This window comes from Buteo buteo, chromosome 10 (assembly GCF_964188355.1).
Source record: "Buteo buteo chromosome 10, bButBut1.hap1.1, whole genome shotgun sequence".
In the NCBI taxonomy this organism is placed as follows: Eukaryota; Metazoa; Chordata; class Aves; order Accipitriformes; family Accipitridae; genus Buteo; species Buteo buteo.
In genome coordinates, this window is record NC_134180.1 from 12,100,845 (window position 1) to 12,127,689 (window position 26,845).

Here is a 26,845-nt window from a genome sequence, read left to right on the forward strand (position 1 = left end):
GCTCCGTCCCACACGAGGCGACCGGGCTGACACGTCCATACTGCAGCTTTACCTGTCGGTCAGCACCGGCCACGTCCAGCCTCGCGCCCCTGCCCTCACCACATCTGCCGGACTTGCTGCAAGGCCGGGGCAGCCCAGTTGCTGCAATACAACTGCTGTGCAGCTGATGCAGAGAGCTTTTTTTTCTTTTTATCGTTTCAACGAGCTACATTAGGGTTAAAAAAGCAGGGGGACTCAAATCCCACTTTTTTAAAATCCATTATATGTTTCCTGCAAGGCCAATATAGGAATGCTCCCCAGGGAAGAGACATCATGAAAGGTAAGAGAAGAAAAGGGCTGGAAAAACCAGAGCTCTTGCTGATGCAGGTAAATCGCTCCCATGACTGGGGGAGAGGCCCCTCTCTTGGACACAGAGACGGGTCTTTTACAGAACAAAAAGCACACTGAGGGAGGAAGAGATATGCAGTGGTGATGTATATGAACACAGTGTAACCGCAACGAGCCTTTATTTGGAGAGGCAGCCACGGTATTAGATCAGAGAAACGACACTAGGCCAGAGGGACTCACCCCCCCCAGGGCTGGCCCACCCTTGCCGTTCTGCCAGACTCGGATGCAGACCCGCACTAGCAGGACTGGAAGCCCGCGTGGGTGCTACGCCAAGCTGGGGAGCTGCTCCTCCGGCGCACCCTTCCCACCACAGCTCCAGCAGCTGACCAGCCCTCAAACAGCATTACCGAAGGCCTGGAGAAACAGCTATGCTGCAAAATCAGCCCTGATCCCAAGGGAAGCACAACATGACAGAACAACTTAGTAAGGTGGTACCCATATCCACAGTGACACCTGACAATATTCTGGATGCTCACCAGTTCACAGAAGTCCTACTTCTGAAGGCCACACCAAGCTGCTTACCAACATCTCTGGGATTGCCATCATGCTTCAAACAGGTCAGACTCGTAAAACAAGACCTAAGGAGGAAGCGAGAGGGCTTGTCAGAGAGGAATGACCCAGGCTGTGCGTGGTGGCCCGCAGAAGACCTGCTCTCCATACTCACCATGTTGCACAGGCACCTGCTCCAGCCTGGAGAGCAGAAGGAACACAGCTTCCAGGCAGTAGTTGCAGAACAGGCACATTTATACAGCCAGTGACTCCATGGTAGAGTGACACTGCTGAAAACCTCTTGAGCTGGCCTTCCCTGGCCAGGGCTACTCCCACCCAATGAAGAATACACACAGCTGCTCATCTTGCACCAGGTTCTATGTATTATCAGACCGGCTGACAGGTAATAACATGTCTTCTTTAGCAGAAAGCACAACACTGATCAGTTATTATTAAAAACAAATAAAAATTAAAGAACCAGCCACACATACTCAACTGTACAGATCAGCCAGCAGGTGAGTCTCTAGATTGCAAGTCCAGGAGGGCATCCTCCCACTGCAACAACAGCCTGTAGCTTGAGGTCTGTGCCAGCTAACCTAAGAGGTGTGGTCCATGATCACCTGGCCTCTGAGAAACATTAAAAAAAAACCACAACCAAACAAAAAAAACCCCACCATACTCTGCTGATGTGTTAGCCAACAGCAAGTACATCAGAAGTCATAAAAAACACCCCCAAAACCAAAAAGACAAGTTTGCTCTTCACATGAAAAAATATCAAGACAAGTTGCCTTGCCGTCGTCCTGTAACACAGTTCTATCAATCAAGGCTGTCGAGAATTGTACATTTGACCAAACTAACATTTCTGTAGATTGTTTTGTTTTTATAAAGATAGTGTCAAGCAGTTCATAACCGAACTTTTAAAATTTAAAGTTCCTAGAAGTCCTACACTTGGTTTTATGGCCTAATTAAACAGGCCTGCAAATAGGTTGTCAGGCTTTGTTTTCCTGAAGGAATAAGTTGGGGCAGGGGCTGAAGCAGGATGTGACAAGGACTAACTCCGCCTGTGTTCCCTTCAGGCAGTGCAGAGACAAATAAAACCAGCAATCTCGACTTTCTCCACTAGCTTCCAAGATTTCAGACATGCCAAGACATCAGTTCTGGACTGGGAGGCCTGTTTAGATGGGATCTAGCAAGTTTTGAAATTTGCAGAGGGGAAGCCAGCAATAGTTTTCTATAGAAGTGTGATGAGGGAGAAGACACTACAGAGGAGCGCTTCTCCAGTGCACTGAACACTTTTGGAAACCATCTTGATTCTGACAGGGATCCCTTTGAAAAACAAAACCAAATAACCCAAATGCTTGCCTGCGGTTTCTCTCAGTGAAGAGGGTTATAAAAGCCTACAAACCTACAAGGAGTAAGTTACACAGCAGCCCAGTTACAGCTATCCAGAAAGGTATTAACACTTGTACACCTCTATATATTAATCTTTATAAATACAGTGTTCTACAGGAGAAACTGTAGAAAGACGTCATTCAAGGTTGTTTTTTTACAAAAGCTTGCGAGGGCTTTTGTTCAGATCTCTGCCTTTTTTCTGCCAGTCTGGAACACTTGCTCTTTTTCCTCCTTCATCTCCCACCCAGTCCTAAGTGCCTTGGTTAGTTGTCAGGTCCAACCGCTGTGCTTTGCCATTCGAAGCAGTGGGAAGGAGACCGCATGAAGAGCTGCTCTACAACTTTCAAGGGTGAAAAGCTAAAGTGTGAGGCAGGTTCAGCTGTCAACAGAGTTCCAGGGGAAGCGGGCAGTCATAGTTCATCCCTGGAGGACGGCACGTTGAGAGATGACTGGGAAGGCAGGGCATCCTTGTTCTGGGCATCGTTATGGATCTTGCCCTGCTGCCGGGATTTCCAGGAGTGTGTTCTGTCCCAGTCCGTTGACACGGTCTCGTTGTCCCAGATTGTAGAGGTCTCTGTGTCGCTGAGGTAGCCTGGCTGCCCTGTGTAGTGGGTGGGGTAAACAAGCAGGGGTTCTGCTGAAAAGGCTTTCAAGTCTCTGGACTCATAGTACTCCATGTACTTCGCTCTAAAGAGGAGAGAAAAATAAGTATCAGTAACAGAGTGAATGTTCATCAGTGCCACTGCTTGTAACTGTAAGATACAAGACAATCCACTGAGCAAGCAGGTCCCAGGGAGTGGAGGTAGCTGCTGGAGTGGAATCTAACTATACAGCCACAACCAGGTGTCTCACAATCACACACAGCCTATACAACCAAAGCCTCCATTACCAGAGATAGCCAAGTGTCTCAGAACCAGCCCACAAGCCCTGCATCAGGTAGGGACAACAACCCCTCTGCTGCAGGTCTGTCACCTCCTTTGACCTGTGTCAGGAGCTCTGCTGCGGACAACCAAAAAGCACGAGGAGTAGCCCTGTCCCCTGCCAGGCAGGCTACAGAATTGAGACACACCAACATGATCTGGTTTAAAGTCATTCACAAGACCCACCTCATGTCAACCCAAGCAACAAAGGCATCCTACTTACACAGGGTGCTTGTTGTACATGACTGGTAGAAATTCATCTACAGGCAGCATCTTGCCGAAAGGCTCAGCTCCGATGAGTTTCTGAGCCCCTTGGAAAGAGATTGCGTACCCCAGGGTCCAATACGAGTAATCAGCTTCCACCAGGTTCATGACATTGGGAACTGCTTTCTCAGGCTCCTGCACCTGCATCCTTTTCCGGCCAATGTAGCTTAAAGGGTGAAAAGACCAAGGAAATTGGAACCAAAGTGAATCTGCAGCAATTAGGACCACACGACTGTTCAGGTCAACCAGGGAAGGGCAAAGGGTCAATCCAAGGAGTAATCCCTGTGCAGGCTCACAGATTTCTATCCTGCACCACTCCCCGACACCCATGTCTTCACCCAGTGGGTGGTACAGCTGTGAAAGACTTCATTAAGGGAGCTAAGATGCCATGGTCCAAGCCTCAGGACTGAGCTGTGTCAGTTCCTCTATCACAGCAGCATCTCCAGACGCTGTTGAGACCAACCAGCACTGCCCACAAAGGGCAGTAATGGCACCCAGTGGGCATTCCAGCATCAGCCTGCCCCAGGAGGCAGATCTGTCCTCATGGGAAGAGCCACCGAGAAGTCTCTGCCACCTTCCCCTGCACTCCAGCATTAACCCGCATCTCCGACATGACACAGCAGGTGCTGCCGACCTCCCCAGCGTGCCCAGGAGTTCGCAGGTGGCTGAGGGCTGGTTACTTACATAAGCTCCCAGTCTAGCTGGGCTTGTTCAATGTCATCCATCAGTTTCATGAGCTTCCTCTTAAACTGGTGTTCAAAGCGCACATCGTCCTCAATAACAAGTGTCTTCTCCAGTTCTCTGTTCACCACCTGAAACAAGAGGGTTCAGAAGTGATCACAGCGGCCCTGAAATTGCTGGGGGCCATCCTGACCTGGCACTGCCCTGTAGACCCTTTAGGTAGGGAGGCAGGAGAACCACTCCCAGATTCGCAGCTCATCTGGGAGAGACTGCAAAAGCCAGTGAGAACAGGCCTGAAATTACTCTGTGGCTGAGCACCTGCAACCTAGAAAAACCCTTCATCTGATGTAGCACCCATGAGCTACCATCTAGCATGACCACAGCAACCACCTCCTCAGAAGAATGTGCAGCAGCTTTTGATGCCAAAGCCGTTGTTCAGAAAAACCTCTTTGTTGGAAGAAAGTGTTCCTGGAGTCTGGGAAGGAGGACCATCTAGCATATCCAAAGCCTGGCCCTGATAACTTAGAGAACACACATGCAAAGGCATCCTGCATGTAAGTTCCCGTGTTATCTGACTGTTGGTGATTTAGAAGCCTCAAGCCCAAAAGCACAGCCTGCCTTCTCAGTGCTGAAGTCACTCCTGCTGGCTCTAGGCTGTTTGGATCAGTGCCCTGCCCTGCTGAGAGGTGCTGCAACTAACACCTCTGAGGGCAGAGGGCTGTCTCCTTATATGTCTGTACAGGACCCTGCAACAGGAGGTACAACCCTCACTGTTATATTTGGGCAACCGCTGCCATTGCCCAGCCTTCTTCTAGCACCGTCCTTCTCCTTGCCTCCACATCTCACCTCACTTGAAACAATCCCTCCTGTTGATGTCAGGCTGGGTAACTCCAGCATCTGTGACCAGCACAGCCCAGATCTTCTCAAGTGTCACTCCCCAGGTGACCAGGGACAGATGGAAGCTACAGCTTTTACCACCCAAACAAGATCTCTTAGCTCAGGCAACAGAGGTCCCTACTGTTAAGAATATTTATGATATGACAACTGAAAAAAGCCAATCAGCAGAGTCACTTGAACTTGCTTCAGCACAGATGCAGAACCAGGGGAAAAAACCAGAAGTTTTTTTTAACACCATTTGTTCTTCAAAACCTTCTTGCCTTTCTCCTAAGCAAGCTTGCTCCAAGCAAGCTATTGGATACTTTGCAGAAAGAGTCATGAAAATATTCTGATAAAAATCACTCAGAGCTGTTGGCAAATGGAAAGCAGATGAGAAAGCTGAACGCTGCATTCAAGAAAAACCCTGTCCGCAATCCCCTACAAACCAAGGAAAACAGTTCTATCCTATGCTTTCCAGAAACCTGCATTGTATTTAATGCTCTGCCCTACGACTGGCTCTGCACCTTCCTATGGTGCCTGCCCACAGCACCTTCTTGCAGGAACTCAGAGGCACCCACAAACTCCTTACCTCCTTCCAGATGTAATAGTGGCTAAGGAAGCAGCCGATCTCACCCCTGGTTAATGGCCTGGAGGAATATGGGTCCCGGTAACCTGGGAGCATATCGATGCTGAGAGCTTTGAGCTGACTCGTGTTCAGTGCTCTGAGAAAGACAGAATATCTATCACCGTTTTCAAAAAAAGTAAATTCGAGTCAGACACAGATGCAACACGGGAAATGCTACTGATGTTCAGAGAAAAGCTGTGTCTTGAGAAATTCCTGCACTTGTTTCGCTCAAAAACCCAGAGAAAAATTAATTTCTTGATTTACATTTCTAAATTAAGCTGATAAATCATATCCTTAACTCTGTCAATGACTTCTTGTGGGACCATCAACTTGTCAAGTGCTTGGTTTAGATTTATTTTTCTAAGAGGTCTTGATGGGTACCCCCAAGCCACAAAGACCACTAGATGGCATGTGGATTCCTACCTCCCTGAGGCCTTTTTGCAGCTCCCAGACCAAAAATTTCTGCCTTGATTTCTCATTATAAAAAGGTCTTGACACACCTTAGAGTAAGCTTGGAAAGGGCTGTGTCAGGGTTAACAGTGTAGCACAACAGCTTTGTAGCACTAGGATGGACTATCTTCCCAGGAGATAATTGCTCTCAAACAGTTTCACTGCTGACTCCTTTTAACTATGTGCAAGTGTTACAGTTCACAGAAATCAGTATGATTTTAACCTGATTTTCATCTTAGTCCGAACCACACTGCACTAGTTCTCTCATGGAGACTGACTAATTGGAAAAGAAGGAAGAAACAGAGCAAAATTTCCCCCAAACAGACTGTTAGGTAAATAAAAGTGGTATTCACCTCTCCCCTCAGCGCACCCTTCCCCACCAGAAGGGAGGTCAGAGCATCCAGAGAGATACTGTTAAGCAGTTATGCACAACCCACTCTTCCAAACATCAGCAACCCCAGCTGAAACTCACTTTCCATCCACAGCCTCCACTATCTTGACTGCAATCTCCTGCTCATAGAGAGTCCGCAGCATCCGATCGCGCCTGTCTTTCCGACGCTTCAGATTGATCATGAAAATCTGAGTAGAAGAGAAAGACATCAGCCTCCTGGCTTGGGAGTGAGGAAGAAAAGGGAGACCTGATCCACTCTTCTCCAGCAGCCCCACTGGAAAAGCAGATCTTATTAAAATACCAGGTGTGGTTTTACTCCGGGTTGCTTAGAATTTGTCAAAAAATGGGGGTTGGTTTTGAGTTGAAAGGTTAGAGGGTTATTCTTTGTCTAACAACTACTTTTTATGGGTATTTTATGTCACAGGGAAAGTTGCTCTTTGAAGATGAATAAAGGTGAGAGGAGACCAGTCACAGCCAAGTCTATAATTTTCAAAGATATAGAATGTTTTTATTTATATTAAAGGCAGAGTAAAATGGCCATCTCCAGCTCCAGTCCCAGAGGAACATTGACCCACACGCTTCCTCACAATATTGCCACTGCCTGTATTTAGGATTATCAGTCGGGCCACCATCCACGTACAAGGACACAGCAAAGAGAGGATTTTTGTAATTACTTCAGGCACTGAAAATCCAGTGCTACCCCTGCCAGAGCAGAAAGCCTAGTAGAGAGCCAAGACCGGGAACAAAGATGTCTGGGCAGAGCTCTGTCCAAGCCTTGAGGAGACAGACTCTCTGGTAGGGAGCAGAGGACTGAAGACCTCATATGCAGGTAAACTGCAGAGGGTCAGGGATATTTTTTAGTCCCAGGCAGACAAGTACAAGTGCAGCCTTGTAGCCTGTAGAGCAAAACCTCACCCCAGTAAGAAGTGGATCAAATTCCAGCTCAGTACAAATGCAAAAATAATAAATTGGATAAATATAGTGCAGCCACAAAGGACAACATGGAAAAAAACCTACACCAGCTGTGTCCTAAACACAGACACTCCAACACACGTAACCAAATCAGGTTCAGACTTCATGAGTCATATAAACAGATGTAGCAGAATACACCAAGAAAACAAAGGCTCCCCTGATCACCACAACTCCCTCGGTCATGGTGCCACTGCCACCCTGGCAGCTGCATACCCAGGGGTTGCTGGCTCTGGGAATAACATGGACACTGGTTAATTAAAGCACAGCAGGTCCCTCTCCAGCCTTCTCCCCTCAATGCCTGCTCTCTCCACAATGTGAGGCAGAGTCAGGAAAGGAATTTCTGCAGGGTCTTGGGGCGCTACCAGTGTCAGCAACCATCTTTCTAGTTCACTTTAACTTAAAGCCATAGCAGAAAAACATGGTGACCAAGCAGGGCAGAGGGAGAGCCGCCACAGTAAGGAGACAGCATGTGTGATTTTCATCACTCCTGGACATACCCAGCTTGGGCTAGAACCCAGCTGTGAGCCTGGCTCCCCCAGCTGCTCCAGACTCTCCAGTGTCTCTCAGGTGACAGAAATTGTTCCCTTCTGTCACTGGAAAGCAGGAGAGGTTTCCCAAAAGACCAGTTTTTGTCACAGAACAGAAGGACTGCCAAGCTGCTCTGCAGAGTCAGATGTAGAGGAAACAGCACAAGAACTGCAGAGTTAAATAACGTGTTTTTCAGCCTCATTTCTGCTATCTCCTCCTGGCTGGATTAAAACATCCATACTATCAAGACAGGAACCCCAAAGATTTGCTGGGCGCTGCCCTTGCACACAAACCTGCACTTCTAATCAGTGGTCTTGCAGCAGGTACTAAGTGCCCGCAGACCTGACTGGCCTCATTTCTCCACAGCAAGTGCCAGAGGGAAAGAACGCTTCCTGAGCCCATTCCTTTCTGCTTCCTTGAGCTTGGCAGAAGTTCTCCCCAAATAAGGATGGCTATTTTCTCCTTGCCAAAAGTTTAAGTCCAAAAGATGAGTGATTGGGAAAAAGCTGACTAGGTGAAAAGATAATATTTTCCAGGGGAAACAGCTGGAAGCTAAGCTACAGGGAGAACCGGGTCCTCTAAGTGATAAATAGCAAGACAAGACAAGACAATGGCAGCAGAATAGGTTCCTTACTTCATCAAATCCCATCTTGTCAGGGTTCTTCAGAGGAACAGAGACATATTGAGAGGGTTCAATGGGAGGTCGATCAACTGAAAGAGAGGAGAGATCCCAAGCATCACCCTCATGTACAAGCTGCATTGATATAACATATCTGCATGTGTTTTCATCACTGGGCCTAAAAAGCCCCAGAGAGCTGGGACATGAAAGCAGTGCAGGAGTGGGTGTAGCAGAAAGCATCCATGTTGCAAAGCAGGAGCCAGCAGCCACATGCCAGACAGACCTGATGACAAAAACGAGGTTCTGTAGCATCCTTTCCACATTGAAGTTGCATTTTTGCATGTTAAAGTGGGGAAGTTAAGGGGTTTTGTGAAGGGGGTTGACCTGACCGTGAAATTATTACATCCCTAGATAGAAAAACAGTGGAAATGGAAAACTGCATAACAAAACAGTATCAGAGCAGTCAGATCAGGAGGCAGACTCCCAAGGGGAAAAGAGTTGGGCTGCTGGCAGGAGATCTCTACAAACATTAACTTATGGGGCTCCATCATTGCAGGGCACAGCAACTTACTCATAGCCTCAATTAGTGTGTGCACAAAGTTCTCGGTTTCTTCTTGCAGTGTCTGGTGCGATTTCAGGGGCATGGGAAGGAAACCATAGTGTTCATGGTTGCAGATGAACATCTGTATCCCTGGGGATTACAGAAAAACAGAAATTAGAGTCGGGTCTTTTACGAGTGGATTTTGCTGCTCTGTTGCTACATAGCCACAATAAAACTTAAGCCAGGACCTCAGTCCCAAGAAGTTCTGCTTCATAAGCAAACAATTCAAAAACATTACCATGCCATTTTCTGTTTTATTTAGCTGGCAGCAAAGTGGCCTGTCCTATGAAACCAATTTCTACTTGCTCCCTAACCGAAGGGGTTTCTAACTGCAGTCAGTTTTCTCCTAGGAGAGACAGAACACCCCTCTTAGACCAGAGAAAGACCTGGCCTTTGCCTTCACGCTATGAAAAGAATCCTACAGCAGAGGGCAGAACTAGCCTTTAGCAAAAGCAGTGTCTGATACACACAGCAGGACTGCTGCCTATAACTGGGGAGTACCGCAGAAACCCCCAGCCCCAAAACCCCACCTGCACTGCTCAGACCTGGCACCTCACCTGAAAATCCCTTTACAGACCAGAGCCAAAAGCAGGAACAGGTTTTCACCCTCTGAGTAAGCCAGCCTCAAGCGATGCCATGGCTGACAAAGGAGCCAAATGGGCTTCCACCTGCAGCTGTGCTGAAGGCGAAGCAGCAGCGATCCTGGGACATGGAGCCTCTCTCCCTGCACACACCCAGGGCTCAGCAACGGCCTCCAAACCGGGGCGGGGGGGGAATGGGGCTCAAAGGTGGGGGAAAACACACAGGTTTCAAAGCTCAGGGCAACACAGGAAGGCTGTGCTTGTCACAAACCTGTGAGGGGTGAAGCGGCTCAGGCACAAGGGAAGCAGTCCTACGGGATACCCCCCTCCTCTGTGGGCAGAGGATGCCCTGTCCTGCATGCTGGGCAAAGAAGGGTGCAGGTCTATCCGAGCAGGCAGCCTTAGAGAAGGAAAAATTCAAACAAACCCAGTGTGGCTAGGGGTGATGGAAGCTTTTGTCTGAGCTTTGCAAGGCTTCTCTGTCAGACCACAATAACTATGGAGTGACCCTTCCAGGGTGGAGGAGCCAACCTGATCCCCAGCTTCAACAGCACACAGTTGGCCAAATGTGGGCCCAGGCAGTTCAGCTCCCCTGGGATCACACGGGATGAAGTTGCAAGGCCCAAGGCATCAGTATAGCTGCAGGGTCTGTTACTAGCCTAGCAAGGGATTCACTCTGCGTTTTGCAGTCAAGCATCTTCCTGCTTCTGTTTGCTTTGGCCAGAAAACAAAGACATTTTCACCTGTGTTGGCAAAGGACTTTGAGGAATATACAGGATAATCATCTCGGAAGTGCCTAGTCTACCACCAAACATGGTCCTTTCCTCTCCAGGACTAGTTTTTACAGTGGTCTGAAGATTAGAGGAAAACCCCAGAGAGAGACACCAGCAATGAGAAAAGATGTTTTCAAACAGAAGTGGTAATGTAACATCCTTCTACTCAAAAGCTTTTGCAACTACTTGTTCAAGGAGCTGAATCTGATGGTGTGAAACAAAGAGAAGATGCAAAGCCTCTCCTCAGAGCCTTTGCAAGAGAAGAGACCCACCCACTGCTGAGCTTGTTCACTGGGAATGTCCCAGCAACGTGCGATCAGCAAAACTCTGTTCCCTCTGGACTGACGAAGGGTTTGCTCACTATTGGCTATAACTGCAGCAGCACTCAACCTGATGTCACATCAGGCACCACACTCAAAAGCTACATCCAGAGGAGCCAAGGGAAAGTATCTCCACTGTTTTTCACTGAGCTCTGCTAAGGTCCTTTATTAACTAACCACAATCTGAAAGCTGCTAGAACCCATACAAAGCAGATTTAAAGAAAAATGCAAACGTATAAGCTCTCCTCCCCCCCCCCCTTTTTTTTTTTAAATGAAACAAGCACAACCACCCCATTCCCTCTAGGAAATAAACGAAAAGCAGACACTACCTGGTGTGTTGATGCTTTCATGTATTAGTCCTCCTAATCCCTGGTATTTTTAGCAAAGCAAAATTGTCTGCATTAATGACCCCAGTGTTTCTACCATTTTAAGTTTTGCAAGTAAATTGCTGGCTACCCTACTTGCCAAAACACATTCAGCTGTCAGCTGCAATTTAGCTAAATGGCAGAATAAAAAATACTACCTGCTGACATTAATGGATTTGGCACTGATCTAATCAACTAATCTTATCTGGCTCACTAATCTCCGTTCTTATCTTCCGCTGGCTTAAACACAGTTAATCTGCATACATTCACGCCAGTATTTTTGTTCCTTCTGGGATAAAAGCTACTTTAAAATGGTAAATCTACCTTAAAGTGGTGAGGGGGACTCACTCTCCAGCTCTGTTTTTATAATAAAATAAACAATTGCTACAAGGGAAAGAAAAGCCATAGATACTTGTATTATTATTAGCCTTTGTAAGGCAGTGACCAGGATTCACAGCCATGCCCTAAACTCACAGCCTTATTTAGGTAACCTAAATTTCCCCCACATCCCTGTGACCAGACTTGCCTGCTGGCTGACTCTAGGTCCTCAGAGCCTCAGGCTGAAAGGAAGCTCAGGAGATCTGGCTGGCTAAATGCTATCTTGTGACACAAGGAGCTCTACAGAGTCCACCTTTGTCAATAAAACATCCACACCGAGTTTTGTTCCGAGTCAGTACTCCCATCACAGGCCACGTCCTCTCAGCAGAAGTGGGACGGTCTTTTTGGAGCATGACAAAACAGTTGCTTCAAGCAGTAGATTCACTGTTGAAAATTGATGGTTTGATCCGAGGCATTAAGTGCAGTACTTGGCCTGGACAAAAGCCAATATCATTTATGACTTCAGGGAAGTAAGTGAAATTACTCCGAAGAGAAGTTTACCTCAAAGTCCATACATTTTTCACATTTCTGAACCTGGATATCATCCTTTTATCCTGGGTGACAAAACTCAGCCAGGACACAAGCCAACTATCTGAGCAGATCAATGGGCCAGACTGCGGAAGCAAAGCCTTTCATGTCATGGGTCAGTCCTGGAAAAAGCTAAAGTATTCTAGGACGGAAGGAAAAAAAAATCATGTGTTTGAATCCCTGAAATATCTCTTAAGCAGCTGGAGCTACTGCAATGCAGTTGCCACACTCATTGGATGCTGCATTTCTGGGAGAGCTGTCAGAGGCAACAAGCTGGGCAGGTAGATTTGAAGGAGTCTGCTTTGCTATCCAGACTTAAACCTCAATTCTCTGGAGCCAATATACTGACGTCCTGACTCGGAAAGTCAGGGCCCCAAAGGTGTCCTGCAAGTTCACATCTTGCCTCTGCCTTCCAAGGGCTCTAATTTCAGCTCTCGCTGCTCCTCCTCTACCATTCATCTGTCGCATTTGATGCCCCTCATCCTCTCTTAGCTGAGTTTTAAAAAGCTCTACTTAGTCTGCCAAGACAATGCCATGTTTTTCAATGCTGTCAAGAACTTCAAACCAGAAACAGCACTAAAAGGAAACTTACAAACAGCTGGTGGCTGCTGTGCTGGTCTGGAAATGGTGGAAAAGGCAGTCTTCTCAGCCTGTCTCTTCTGCAGAAATGACTGCCAACAACAACACTTCACTTTCTCTCTGCTTGTCTGTCCCCCAAGAACAGCCCTTCCTTCTCACCCTAACTTTGCCTCTTTTACAAACAGAAGACAGGCAACACCAACTGCACATCACTCAGAGAACTCACAAACAACTTTTCCCTAATTCACCTCAATAACCCAGCAAACCAGTCATGAAGTTCTGAACAGAAGTGCATTTCATTGGTGCTGCTGAGGTTTCATCAGTCTCTTTTTTCCTTATAAGGCCCCAAACTTTCCCCTATTCAACACAGCAGGGCAAAGAACAATAAAGATGGCCATTACAACCATATTCTTCCCAGGAGCCCCTTTCAGCTCTGACAATACTACATACAGGTCTGCCACCCAGGACTTTGGTGGAGAGAGAATACCCACCAGATCCACTCTCCAAAAATAAATGGGACTAAACAACCTCACCATGAGGACAAGCAGCAGTAGCAGCAGTATCATGCCCTTAAGAGACAGTGAGTTCTCTGAGACACCGGGAGCTCTCTGCAAACATCAACAGCCATTCCAGACAAAGGAAGAGGACACTGAGGTTGTGATTTGGCCTGAAAGGACCCCTGTATTTCAGGTTTGACTGAAATCCTCCCACTGACCGGTAGAAACTGATCCCAGTATCAGCTGGAGTGGTACACATTTTCTCTCTGCTGTGCCTCAAGGATCTCAAGGCAGTTCAGTGCTCGACTGGTTCTCCCAAAGCACCAATGATACAATGTCAAGTATACAGAGATTTTACTGCTCACACACCAGCTCTAACCTCCTCTTGCCTGCAACAGATTTCCTCTCAGCACAGCCCACAGACTCACATCATTTCCCTGAAAGTTGCACTGATTTTGCTTTCCAAAAAAAAAACCCCAAAACCAAAACAAACAAAAAAACACCAAAAACCCAAAACACCCCCCCCCTACCTCTCAGACAATTCCTGCTGAGCTGCCATGAAGTGAAGCCTCATCAGCACTTTGGGTAAGCAACTTGGTTTTTGTTTTCCACAAGGGCTGCTACATTTAAGAAACAGTCTCTTGCCCTCACCCCCTTCCTCATGGATCTCCTAGAAGTGGTGACTTCAGATACCTTACCTACAGCCTTCAGAATACCTTCCCCTCTCACAGCATTCACCTGTGTTCACTACTGTCTTGCTGTGACACAAATCAAGGGTGGATGGCACACATATTGTCTCTGAAACACTGTCTCCATCCCAAGAACGGCTCCTGTGTCCTTTGAAGCTACCTGTGATTCAAAACTGCATTGCCAGTCACTTGCTGCTTGTTATCCCTGACCAGATCCAAATGAGGAAAGGGAACAGGGTCTTAACTCACCACTGAAGCCAACATAGGACTTTTGGGCCTGTGAACTCAAAGTAGAGGTCTGCATGTCTCTACTAGTGAATTCTCCCCGGCAAAGGCTCCAGACATACCTGCTTGGCGACTGGAGAAGGCAAAGACCATGATATCATCAAAGCTCCAGGTGTAGTCCTGGTGGGGGGGGTAGAACATCAGCTTGGTGGAGGCCTCTTTCCTCAAGTCAATGAGGAACGTGGAATGAATCATCGGGACAGCAAAACAGCCTGTCCTCTTCCATTCCCGAATCAGGGGATAATCCAAGGTCCTTTTGTAATAGCCCTGCAATCACAATGGGGGGGCTGCTGGTTACAAGAGATTTCTGTTTCATAGATGCTCCTTAGCAAAAGCTGTCACCCTTAGCCCTCCCTAGCAGAGACAGATCAGTGCTCAATTCTCAGATTTTTAAGTGTCTCCCATTTGGAAAGGGCTCAGTTGAGTATTTAGAAACAATCTCCATCACAAAAGTTAAAGCTTGACCTTCTCTCTCCTTTTTAGCAGCTATTGGAAACCCAAGCCTTTCCATTGCAAAATTCCCTTGCAATAGAGCTTCAAGCCTCAGACTGTTTTCTCCTGGCTCTTTGAAAACCATTTTTGCACATAGCTGCTGAGCATCCATGACATCCTCCATGTTCAACAGGCACAAAGGACATTCAGTGTCTCATAGAATAGGACCTGCAAATTATTTCTGACCATAACTTTAAAAAAAAGTCATTTGCTTCACGACAGCAAAGGCAACATCTCAGTCTCCATCAGCTGTGTAAGAATCCTTGCTTCCTCCATCCCAGGGCAAGCAGGTTTAATACTCACTCCTGAGCTCTCTCCACAGTCTGTCTGGGGGAGGCACGTCAGTCAGCTCATTTCTCTGTAACCACAACCTTTGCTAGCCTTCCAGCACTGTGGGTGCAACACCCGTGTTGTACAGCTCACAACTGGTTTTGCAGGTGCAATATGTCTAAAGCTATCAGATTTGGAAATAAATACACTGAATTCCTCCAGAAAGAAGATCCTAACACAGCAATTAGACACCCCGACACGGCTGATGGTTGAATCCAGAGCAGATTCTGGTCTTTACAGAAATGATGAGTCACTAAAATACATTAAAGTCACTTTTGCGTTATATTTTCCATGAGCATCCTAGCAACAGCCAAGCAAATCACTGCAGAACCACTTTACCCTGGTTTTGTGTAGAAGCATGGCGTGGTGCATTTGTCTATTTGTGTATCTGTCGAACATCCCCTCTGTCCTTCAGATACCTTCTGACCATACTGTGAGGACTAGGTATCTGAAGGACAGAGCCAGTCTGATTTTCATGAAAAGGAGCAAGTGGGCAGAGACCTTACTAGCATTCCCACCAAAGTAAGGGTTAAGATATTCAGCCTTTAACAGACATCCAAGAATGCCCACAGGTGAAAGATGCTGGAAACTAATCTTTCCTCCTCCAGTCACTCACTATGGGGTTTTGGGGCTTTTCACTGCTCATAAACCATGTGTAGTCAAGAAAGACTCCAACTTGTCAGCACTATTGCTGTGCTCTCCTATGAAGGTTAGCTTTATGACAACTAAATGTTAAGCTGTCTGGAGCTGGGTTTGGCTTGCTGTTGCTCAGTGCTGAGTGTTTCAGGATGTGCTCCAGCTGTTACTCCATCCCCAAGTCCCCAGGGAGAGCAAGGCTGAGAGCATGAAGCTGTGGGACTGTGAGCACAGAAACAAGAAGCAGCAACTAAGAGAAAAGAAGAAGAAAAAAAAAAGTGGGAACTTTCCTTTTCATTTGACCAGTTTTTTTCACCAAATTCTGCAAGATGCATTTGCTGCTAGTTTTTTCCCCTCTCCTTTTCTCAGCTAACACTGGTAATGATGGAAATTTACTACTGGAGAGGTAATGCTAGGGCCAGGGCTGAGGCTGGTGCACACAGGCAGAGATCCACTTCAGCCTGTGGAGCAATGCTGATTTATATCAGTGGAAAACCTGGCTGTCTCAGGACCTAACCTTAAAAACTTAAAGGACAATGCCTTCGCTATGACTTTTATATCTCCATTTTAAAACAAAACCTGAAACATGTAAACACCACTCCCTCCGCCTTTCCTTATCTATATATTTGCTTCCCGAGAATTTGGGAAGTTCAAGACCTTTTCCTGCTATTTTTACTCAATTAGTTAGTCTGAACTGTGGAACTCCTTGCCATAAGATGGTGTGGATGCCCCAAAAAATAATAATAATAAAAAAAAAAAGATTCAGACAGTGATTTCTGTAAAGAAAACCAAAAAACCAACCAAACAAAAAAATCACTGAGAACTTTAAAGACAAAGACCTTCCTCAAGAAATCAAAGAGAAGGAGATTGCCAGAGAATAAAAAATATTTTGGGGAGGTATCATTCACTTACTTGTTTGCCATGTTCTTATACTATTGCCTAGGCATCTGCTAGTAACTGCTGCTACCAGATGGACCTTTGGTTCGACCCAGTACAGTTGTTAAGTTTTCACCCTGCCTGTGGTCCCTACTTGTGTCCTTGATAACACTGGGAAGGAAGAATGACTTTTTACACCAGGTAAATAGAAGAAAGGGGGAATGGAGTTTGCTCTTCGTGTCACTCCAGCAATAATGACAACAGTTAGTACCCGGTTAGCTCTACAGAATAAATCAAGATGGCAGGGAAGGGCAGGACCATAGAGCGTCTCTAAAGTACTCCTATTCACATGCCCTGGGGAAGCTCGAAGATGTATGTGCAGCTGAAGCTTAAACACAGTTGTCTGTGCAGTAAGGCAAGCTTGTCTTTATGAAGAAGGAAACGCAAGACTCAGGCATGGAAGTAAAAAGGAAATCCTGAAGCTTTCCAGGGCCAACGTGGGCAAAAAGGGAAACTTCTCAAGAGAACAAAAAACCTCTTCCTATTCTAGGAGACATGCAGCTTGGTATCCTGCCTCCTCAAAGTAGGACAAAACACATGCCAGCAGCAGACTAGAGAACAGGTCAAAAAGCTGATCTCATTATTGAGGCTTACCTGGGAGAAAAAAGCATTAACTACAGTCCCCATTTCAGCCTGAATGTCTTAGAAAGCCCATTTAGAGCTTAATCAAGAATATTTCAAATTAAAAGAGTAAAAAAAGGCAAAAAATGACTGTGACAATATATCTGTCCTTCTATATATTTGATTCTCTTACTAAAATCCTTTTATGGACTCGGTTTGGCTGGGATGCAGTTAATTTTCTTCATAGCAGCCCATATGGAGCTGTGGTTTAGACAGGCGACCAAAACAGTGTTGATAACACATTGATGTTTTAGCTGCTGCTGAACAGTGCTCGCACAGTATCAACGCCTTCTCTGTTTCTCACTCTGCCCCCCACAGCAAGTATGCTGGGTGTGGGCAAGAGGCTGGGAAGGGACACAGCTGGGACAGCTGACCCAAACTGACCAAAGTGATTTTCCATAGATTTTCCATGTAACATCATGCTCAGCAAGAACGCTGCTGGGGGAGCTTTTCCAAAGCAGCCAGCACCCAGGGAATGGTTGGGCAACGGTCTCCTGGTGATGAGTGACTGATTTTGCATCACTTGTTTGTTTGGGTTATTTTTCCCCCCCTTCACTTATTAAACTGCCTTTATCTCAACCCATGAGGGTTGCTTTGGGGTTTGGTTGGGGTTTGGTGGTGGGTTTTTTTTTTCCTGCTTTTGCAATTCCAATTTGCTCCCCCATCCCGCTGGGCAGGAGTGAGAAAGCGACTGGGTGGGGTCTTACCTACCAGCCAGGGTCAACACACCACAGTGATGTGGGGCAACTTGTAAAGTGACAGCTCCACCTCGTTCTGGCTCTAAAAATAATGCTGTTTCTACTAGACAACATCTTTGTATCTGATACTTTCTGCAGTATATGTGATTTGAGAAAGTAACAGGAAACTAATTTCTAGGCTCAGCACTTCTGTCCTTTACACCAGTACCCTTTACATACACACTTCGGCATACACACTCGCTACAAGGCAAAGGGTGTTGTCTGACTACAAAAATTTGTTCACATGTGAGAAAAATAACCTATACACAATGGAGAGCTGTAGAAAGAAAAGCAAATTCTTCTCAGATTAGCATCGCTATACAGGAAAGCTAGTCTAAAATTATGTACCAAGAGTTTTAAGGCCACTACACAAACATATGGAACAACCTCAAATAAATTTTGGTGTGTATATCAGTATTTTTAATGTAGTTAGTGGGATTGTATCACTTCCCAGGACTTTTGGCTAAGCAACCTAAGCTTCCTCCAGATTCAGCTTTTTTTTAAGCGAGGAATCTCAGATAAGGAAGCAAGTTTCAGCTATGTGCCTGCACACCCAATGCGGAACATGTATTGCTTTGCTCATATCTACAGCTTGGTTAGAAAACAAAGCCTGAAAAGCATTTATAGACTGCCATGTACTCTCTACCCTTACTCCCAGATTCCCTATAAACATACGGACCTTTCCTAAAGACACCCACCCAAGATTTGGGATGCTGTCACTGAGAGAGGCGCAAACTGAGATGACCGCATGACATCACTATCCTCAGTACATGCTAACACCACCTCTGCATGCCTCAGCTACAGCAGCTTCTTTTCAGAAGAAGGACACTAGAGAAGAAGGTGGGAAAGCCCATAGAACAGAAACAATGCCCACTGCTTCACTGACACAAGGCAGAAGGCCTTTGAAAACATAGCTTGCACAGTCACCCAGCACCGTTCACGTGGTCACTTGCCTGGGGGGTGATGCCACACCAGAAGTTAGAGTAGAGAGAGCGAGACTCAAGCATCGGTGCCACCAATGTCTTGTTTTCTGCTATCATCAGGTTCAGGGTTTGTGGGTTGGTCAGTAAATTATCTGCATCAATAAACTAGAGAAGGAAGAGGGGAAGAGAAAAAGAAATTTGTTATTAGATAAAATGATATGCTTCCCCTGACACTTTCTTGGGAACAAGGCAGCCAGAGGCATGAGGTATTGGCAAAAACCACAGAGCTGGTGGTTTTAATACCACAGGACATATGGTTGTTATGGGTGAACCCCACGGGGGTTGCCCCTGCACCACAGCTGTGGGATGGGAAAAGATGTGGAGCTTCCCTCTGACTCCACAGAACGTTACTCCAGCACAGGGGCAAGGGAGCTGCGAGGGAAAATAACACTGCTGAAAATTCAGGGCAGGTTTATTTTTTGAAAAGGATCAAGAAGACTCTTAAAAACTGGCCTCACACCCTTGCCTTGTTCAGAGGCTGGGAACACCGTCATTAACTGCTGCTGTAATCACCAAAGGCACGCATCTTTCCACAACTGTTGTGCAAAACTATTTCCCTTACATTTCATCAATAATAAGTGGGGTTTCAATCTCAGGGACCCTCGCAGGTACCTACCCAGCACCAGGATTATATTCAATCCTGACCTCTGTGGAGAAAGCCTTGGGTTTGCCCAGGGACTTATCTTTCTAGCTGCAAAGTCTCTTGCTCATCAGACCAAGAAATGACACACAGCATCTCACCACAAAGAGCTTTGTCTTTAGATGGAGAAGAAACTTTCTGGCAGCCCCAAGTATCAGAGTGACTACCTGAAAAGCTTTTGCCTGAGGACAGTTAATAAATCAAACCTTGCATTTACCAGGATGTAGTCTGACCACTTCTCTCGTGCAGCGCGCAGGGCAGCCTGTCGGAGTTTCATCACATGAGTGAATCGGGAGCTTGGCCAATGTTTTGGCCCAATTTCTTCTGGGTAAGACCTAGCAAAGAAAAAAAAGTGACTACAACCCATGTCTGGGCCCTATTACACTAGTCCAAAAAAAAAAAAAAAAAAAAAAAAAAGTTCCCTTGCTGCCTTCTTTCCAAAAGAAAAACAGTGTTAGAGTCACCTCAGGCAACCCAGGAGAGGTTTTGAGGGAGAATGATTCCAAGTTTCATGCTGGCATGTGTACACAGGGCACTGGAGAACAAGCAGCACTGCACCATTTCCTGCCGACCAAGCGGCCACAAGCAAAACAGCACTATCAAAACCAGGAGTTTCTTCCACAGCAGCAGGCTCTCACCTGATGTAAGCAGAGGTTACCCCACCAAAGTGAACTGAAGCTGATTTACCTCATCTGACCCTCTGGTAGAAATTCATCTGTCCTCTGCTAGGCTTTAAGACTGTAAATGCTGCTTCCTTAAGCCCAGTAGAATCAACAAAGCTGAGGATGTGAAGATGAAGGCAATCTGGGTTCCCTCGGAGTCTGGGCATTATTAGTAACTGTTAACACATCCCAATAACAGCTCTTTAATCTACAAACACCCAACACCCAACCCCATGAGCCCAATCACACGAGCAAAGTTATGTACACATCTCTGTTTTCAGGATCAGGTCCAAAAGCAAATGCTTTATAACAAAGATGGGAGGAAACTTAGGGGCAGACCCCTGTGTGGAATAAAAATTCAGGACTTTGAAACAGTGCCAGCGTAAGCCAGTGAAGGAGTTAAGAACTTCAAAAACTTTTAACAGAATTTAAAGCCACGTTTGACAGGATTAAGAAAACTCAATTCCAATTAAGGATTAGAAAAGTCAATAAAACAAGCATTCCCTGTGGGTTTGTACCACAAATGCCCCACCACTGCACTGAGGACCTTGAAAATAAAAGCAAGCCTAAAGAAAGGGGAAACGGATATACTCTTCCCTGATAGAAGAAATAGAAAACAGAACAAAACAGCTGGTCTTAAAATAAATAAATAAATAGAATAAAGCAATAAAAACCCAACACACCTAACATAATATTTCAAAGGAATGATCCTACAAGTCATGCAAAGGCATAATATACTGAATTAAATCTAGTTCTCTGGCTCAGAACTTACTGAATATTTGATGTCTTGGACAGAACTTTCAGAGACACTATGGGAATGGGTTATGGTTTCTCTGCTTCCTTGCAAATAAAGAATGACAGTTTTTATTCCCTGTAGCTTTTGATGTGATTTGTTTACCACGCAAAGAGAGCAGCTGTAGATCCTAAATAACTGAATGGAAAATTTTCTGAAGTTCTGGATGAGTTGCTTCACTGAAGTCAGAGACCTTTTTATGGGCTCCATAAGAACACAATTTTAATGGGACAGACCCCAAAACCCACCACCACCACCACCTCCTACATTTTAATGCTTGGACATTTAATACATCTCCTGATTTGACAACAGAAAATCTAGGAAATTTGACATATACACCAAACAGCTTCAGTCAGTCCCTCACTGCAGTACTCACTGGGGGTCTTCCATCGGCCTCCACTCCACATCATGGTAGAGGTTCTGCACATTCTTCAGCCACTCCCTAAGGATTGCTGTGGTGTTATCAACATTGTGGTCAGTGGCCACCCTGGGAAAATGAGAGCACAAAGGAAGCCTGTTAACACAAGATTTAGGTTCTTTGCCTTTTCCAAGCTGGTAAATGAGTCAAACAGAGGCAGAACTATTTCTTACTGGCACATGCAGCTCCTGGCAGAACTCAGCACAGCTCCACAGATGTGCAAGCCCTTGCTAAGGCACACAGCAGAGCCCCGCTTCCCCACAAAGGCAGAACACCCCCTTAATGCAGGCATGCTTGCACACCCCTCGCCTCTCACTGATCTCCTCCTGCCTCACAGGAATTACAGCAGCTTTATCATCAAGCGGATACAGGACTGAACTCTCTGTTCAGTTCATCCACTGGCAAAGACAAGGTAGGCCATCTCAAGATGAACGGCCCAATGTAAGGAACCGCGAAGGTCTTGTCTCTAGAAGTACCAGGATTTTTTGCTCTGCTTGCTTTATCACCCTGCAAGCCCACCTTTTCAGATGCACAGCCCAGCTGTGGGCACGCAAACACCGCTGCCTCACCCTATGGCCCAGGAATCACTTCTGCCAGGATCGGGGGCTCTGCTAAGACACTGAGAGGAGCCCCCGCTAACACACCACTAGCAGAGCAAAGGAACACGTCACTCGCTGCTCTACAACATGGATAACTATAGCCAAGGCCTAGAAAGCCACTTGCCTCTGATTTGCAACCTGCAGTTAGCACAGCCTGTCACAACTTCCCTGTGCATGGCCAAGCTGAGCACAGAGGTGGCAGGGGAAGGCAGGGATGCTCCACATACACCAGGACCAGCATCAGACCTCCTTCCCCCCACCCTGCTATAGCCAGCAAGCAGCGAGGCTGAGGCTCTGAGAGAGACAGCTTGCTTTCTTACTGTTTCTTGACACAGAGCTTACAAGTTTGTGAAAACACACAGAGGAGCTTTGTGCAGATGCTATGTCTTCCTAAAGCACTGCAGTAGCACTCAGTCCCAAACAATGGAGTGGGAGAAACCGGTCTGCTTCCCCTATGGCCTCTGCCATCCTCCTTGAAAGCAGCATCCGAAGAATGTTTTTTCCTCAGGGTTGAGTAGTATAGCTGCACAAAGTGGAACACGATGCACAAATCCACGTCTCTGACAATAACCATGTGGAAAGGCTCCCAAAGGAGCCACAAGCCTGTCTCCTCCTGGGATCCTCAAAGCCTTTGGGTTACAGGGCAAGCAAGCCAAGTTGCATCCCAGCTGCTCCTTTCCAGCACGCATTTCCCTAGGACCAGGACTTTGCACATCCAACACCTGGCCACTCACATGGTCACGGCAGATCCCACAGCCAATTCCCTTAAGTGAAAGGGCTGCTCATTTTTCCTGGCCAGAAGGCAGGGAAGCACAGCCCCGTGGTAGGGAACAGCTTGTGCAGCCACAGCTTAGCAAGCTCCGCTGAGAATTTACAATCCCTTTATATTCCTCTGGGTGTATAAATACTCCCAAAAGGTCCCATGGAGAGATAAGCAACGACAGAGTGAAACACATCCCTAAGGGCAGGGCACTGGAAGGCCATGCTAAGCCCCCATCAACTGCTATAAATTGCCTGTTTTGTCCTCCAGCTCCAGAGGCACTTCCCACAGCATCCTCCACCCTAGTTAAAGCCAGAGATACCTCTAGTTAGGGGAGGGCACACAGAACAGAGAAAGGGGGCACGTCCCAAACCCTAGAGCCACTTCAAGCTATTTCAGGAAAATACCTCTGCCCCAAGTCATCGTATGATCCTCCAGATGAGAATCAGGGTATGAACCCTTTCTAGTTCATGCAACCAGAAGATTTCATTCTCATGGGGATTAGCCTGCTTTAAATTAAAAAAAGAATCAAGAATTCAGGTTCTAAGTTTATTTATAATCAGAAGAACACAATCACTTAAGGACAGGAAGCTTATTTGTTGAATATTTATTCCTGTCTATTAAAACAATAAATAATAAAAGTTCAGCAAGTGAATAGAGGCTGGTTTCTTTGCTATTAACTGCTCTCCTATCACAGCACAAGGCTGGGTTTAGTCATAACTTCAGGGTTTGCTTCAGACCAAGACCCAGGGTCAAACTGCACTGTAGATCTAGTTTGCAAAAATGTTTCACTGGACTAAAACAGTCATAGTGCTGACTTGGTAGAACAGACTAAGTCAAACTTGCTCCATGTATTTTATGGACTGCAGCTCATCCACTCGAGCCCCTATTTCAGCACACATGCTTGGGCCTCCACAGCCACGGCGCAATTCGCTAGCCTTGTTCTGCTTTCCTCCCACACTCCAGCTGCACAGACAGTGAACAACAGCTCCAAAATTCCTAAAATACCAGAGAACTGTGAAAATGGCTTTATGTTCATGGTCATCGCTGGAGTTGCAGTGGCACCAAGAAGCTCCTGCTATACAGGGGGACCACACTGCAGTTAAGCATCACACAAAACAAGGTGGCCATCCTGAAGAATGTCAGAGTCCATCTTACACCATACTCTTTGCCAGGTCCAGGCTAGTCTTAAGGATCCTGCAAATCCTTAAAGTAAGCACATAACTCCCACAGGGTCAGTTCCATGTGCCCGTTTCCCTCAGCAAGCCTCACTGCAGTCCTTCTAACCTCACATAAATCAATGAGGATGTGTGGAGGGGTTTGCTATGGTCTGGGGAGGGAAAGGGGACTCTTCAGCTCTGCACATGTCAAATTAGTTTCAGTGTTATGCTGGCTGCTCCCTTGTCTCAGCCAGGACATTTTTCTCCATTCAGGTCTGCGCACACGCAAGCCCAAAATGTATTAGTGAGGGAGCTGTTTGCAGGGATGTGCAATGGAAACCCAAAGTTCACAAATGAAACACAATTTCCTTCACAAAAAAGAAGTTAAAATGTAGAGTCATTCAACCTCAGAGAAAATTATTAACATGATAGACGGTTGTTTCCTCAATTGCTCAGAGTTGCTTCATTAAGCCCCAAACTTTGACTAGCAGAAGAAACCTTGAAGTTGAAAAAGACAGTGGTTGACAGAGTTACTGCAGCTCTGCCCTCAATAGCTACCCCTTCTTTGCTTCCCCAGGCAAGCCAAAGGGGCCGAAGGATGCTCTTCCTGTCCTGTCTTTGTCTCCAGTTCCTGTAAGGTCAGACCACACAAGTTTTACTGCATGGACACACCACCACCCTGAGAGAAGGGCACAGCACACCAAAGACTACTACTGCCTGATCTTGCCCTCTGCAAAGGGCTGCCTAGGGAAAGAGTTTCCCAAGAGTCAATCAGACCCTCCATGCCTGGGGTTCTCCATCCTCCTCCTGGTAGGGCAGTACGCCCTCGACAAAATCCACCCTGGAAGACCCCAACAGCTAACATCCTCCAGACAGAAGTGAGACACAGGAATGGGAGCCTAGAGGAATCTCGACATCTACCCACGAGGAAACTGCTAGAAGAAAGATGGTATTTTACTGCTCAGGCTGTAATGGCGTTATGTAGAAGGTAAATTCACGTCCCAGTAGACCTTTACGAAGACATTGATGAGACAAAGCTCTGGCACAAAGAAAGGACTGCTGTCTCCAGGACTATCCACCCAGCAGCACTTCTAAGCCCAAAAGTTCTCAAAGGCAATAAAGTTTGTCACGCCCTGGATGAAACATGCCCTATGACTAGCAATTTGGCAAACCTTTGTTTTTCCAGCTTTGAGCCTCAAAAAAAAACCCCAACCAAAAAAAAACCCCAAACAACCCAAGCCATTCCCAAAAGCAATTTTCACTATTAGTTTCAGAACAATTCACATTTAAGATCAAACAAAATCAGCACTTACTCCTATTGCAATATCTGAACCAGTCCACCTATCCTCCCCCCAAAAATAGCAGCTATGGTGTTTGCAATACCACTGTATGGAAAAACAGGCACATACCCCCCGCCCCCCCCTTTTTTTCAAATTACAACCCCTGCACAAGATAAACAGGAAATAAAAATGTGAGCAGGACTTCCCACTGGCAGCAAAAGGTCCTCAAACCATAAGAGGGAGATCAGGATATTCCCCATTATAAGCACTTCTTCTTTAATACACAGTTTGTAGGACTTCAAGAAGCTGAGCACACAGTTAAAATTTCAGTGCTCTAACTCAGATGGATGGACCAGTTGGACTCCGTTCATTCTTGCTCCATTTTCAAGATGCTAAGGCCATCTCTGCTGCAGATCTCACCACCACCACTGGTAGTCTGCTTGCCCATGGTGCACATCTCCCCAGTTCTGGAAAACTGACTGTCCTTTCCCTGGGTGACGACAGTCAGGAAAGGATGAGACACACAGACAAAGCAGTCAACATTTGTGCCATGTCTGGTACAATGAGACAAGGCCATGGGAACAGACTGTTCCATGTGATAAACTGAGGGTAAGGTGGCATCACAAGGAGGACACTTAGCTGGCAGCATCCTGTGCTGGCTCTTCTTGGAAAAGACCTACAGGAGGTGAGGTAAAGCAGCACCTCCAATACCTGCAGAAAACAAATTTCAGTCTGCCCAAACTCCTCCAACAACAGTGCTAGTGAAGAGGGGCAGCACAGGTGAACACGTCTTCTCTGCATGTCGCGCAAGTAAGTTTGATGGTGAGGGCCCACCACAGAAGAGGTGTTATCACCTCTCCTCACTTGCCTGTCCTGGAAAAGTGTTTTTACTACATCCTCTGATCCTTACTGGTCCACGGCATGCACTTGATAGGGTAAGGAGACTGGATCACCTTAACCCAGCTCCACTTAGCTCACAAGAACACAGCTTAGCAGTCCACGAGGCCCTTAGACTAAGGAGTGCCTAGATTTTTTTTGTGTATTTTTTGAAAGCAGGTCAGTGAGCACAGTACTATTATTTGAGTTTGAGTCTATCAGCACTATTCTTGGCCTGGCATCAGGTTTAAATCACGTTTTTTGAGTGGATCAGTTTGAAACATTTGTGCCTTCAAGACCAAGCAGAAGCTACAAGAAGATGTACCAAGTGCAAGGCCACAGGAAGAGAAGAGGTGAGCTGCCTGCCAAGGAGTACAATTCTCACGCATCATTCTCCAACGTCTCATCACCCTCGTGGTCTCATCATCTTCATGGCTCTCTGCTGGACTTACTCATGCTTGTTAACATCGTTCTTCACCAAGGGGGCTCAAAACCAGAGGCAGTATTGCAGATGTGATCAAACAAGAGCCTAGCAAAAGGGGAATAACCCCTCCCCTTGATCTTCTGGCTTACTTCTGTTCATGCTACCCAGGACGCAGCTGACCTTTGCTACCAGGGCACACCACTGGCTCACATTCAGGTTGCTGTCCACTATGGATCCATAGGTCCCCTGAGGCCTTTTCAGCAGAGCTGCTCCCCAGCCTGCATCACTGCAAAGGGTTCTTCCTTCCC

General features: G+C 46.5%; 1 protein-coding gene across 1 annotated transcript in view; it reads right to left on the reverse strand.

Annotated features, from left to right (window-relative positions):
• Nucleotides 1-1,241: 1,241 nt before the first annotated feature.
• Nucleotides 1,242-26,845, reverse strand: part of COLGALT2 (collagen beta(1-O)galactosyltransferase 2) — a 57,261-nt gene continuing 31,657 nt past the window's right edge. The window contains exons 2-12 of the mRNA XM_075037549.1: nt 21,397-21,507; nt 19,783-19,900; nt 18,896-19,030; nt 14,253-14,457; nt 9,166-9,285; nt 8,610-8,686; nt 6,557-6,663; nt 5,599-5,731; nt 4,137-4,264; nt 3,412-3,618; nt 1,242-2,955 (exon numbers count right to left, since the gene is read on the reverse strand). Of these exons, the coding sequence (XP_074893650.1) occupies nt 2,679-2,955; nt 3,412-3,618; nt 4,137-4,264; nt 5,599-5,731; nt 6,557-6,663; nt 8,610-8,686; nt 9,166-9,285; nt 14,253-14,457; nt 18,896-19,030; nt 19,783-19,900; nt 21,397-21,507 (1,618 nt within the window). The 3' untranslated portion in view covers nt 1,242-2,678. The remainder of the gene's footprint in view (nt 2,956-3,411; nt 3,619-4,136; nt 4,265-5,598; nt 5,732-6,556; nt 6,664-8,609; nt 8,687-9,165; nt 9,286-14,252; nt 14,458-18,895; nt 19,031-19,782; nt 19,901-21,396; nt 21,508-26,845) is intronic.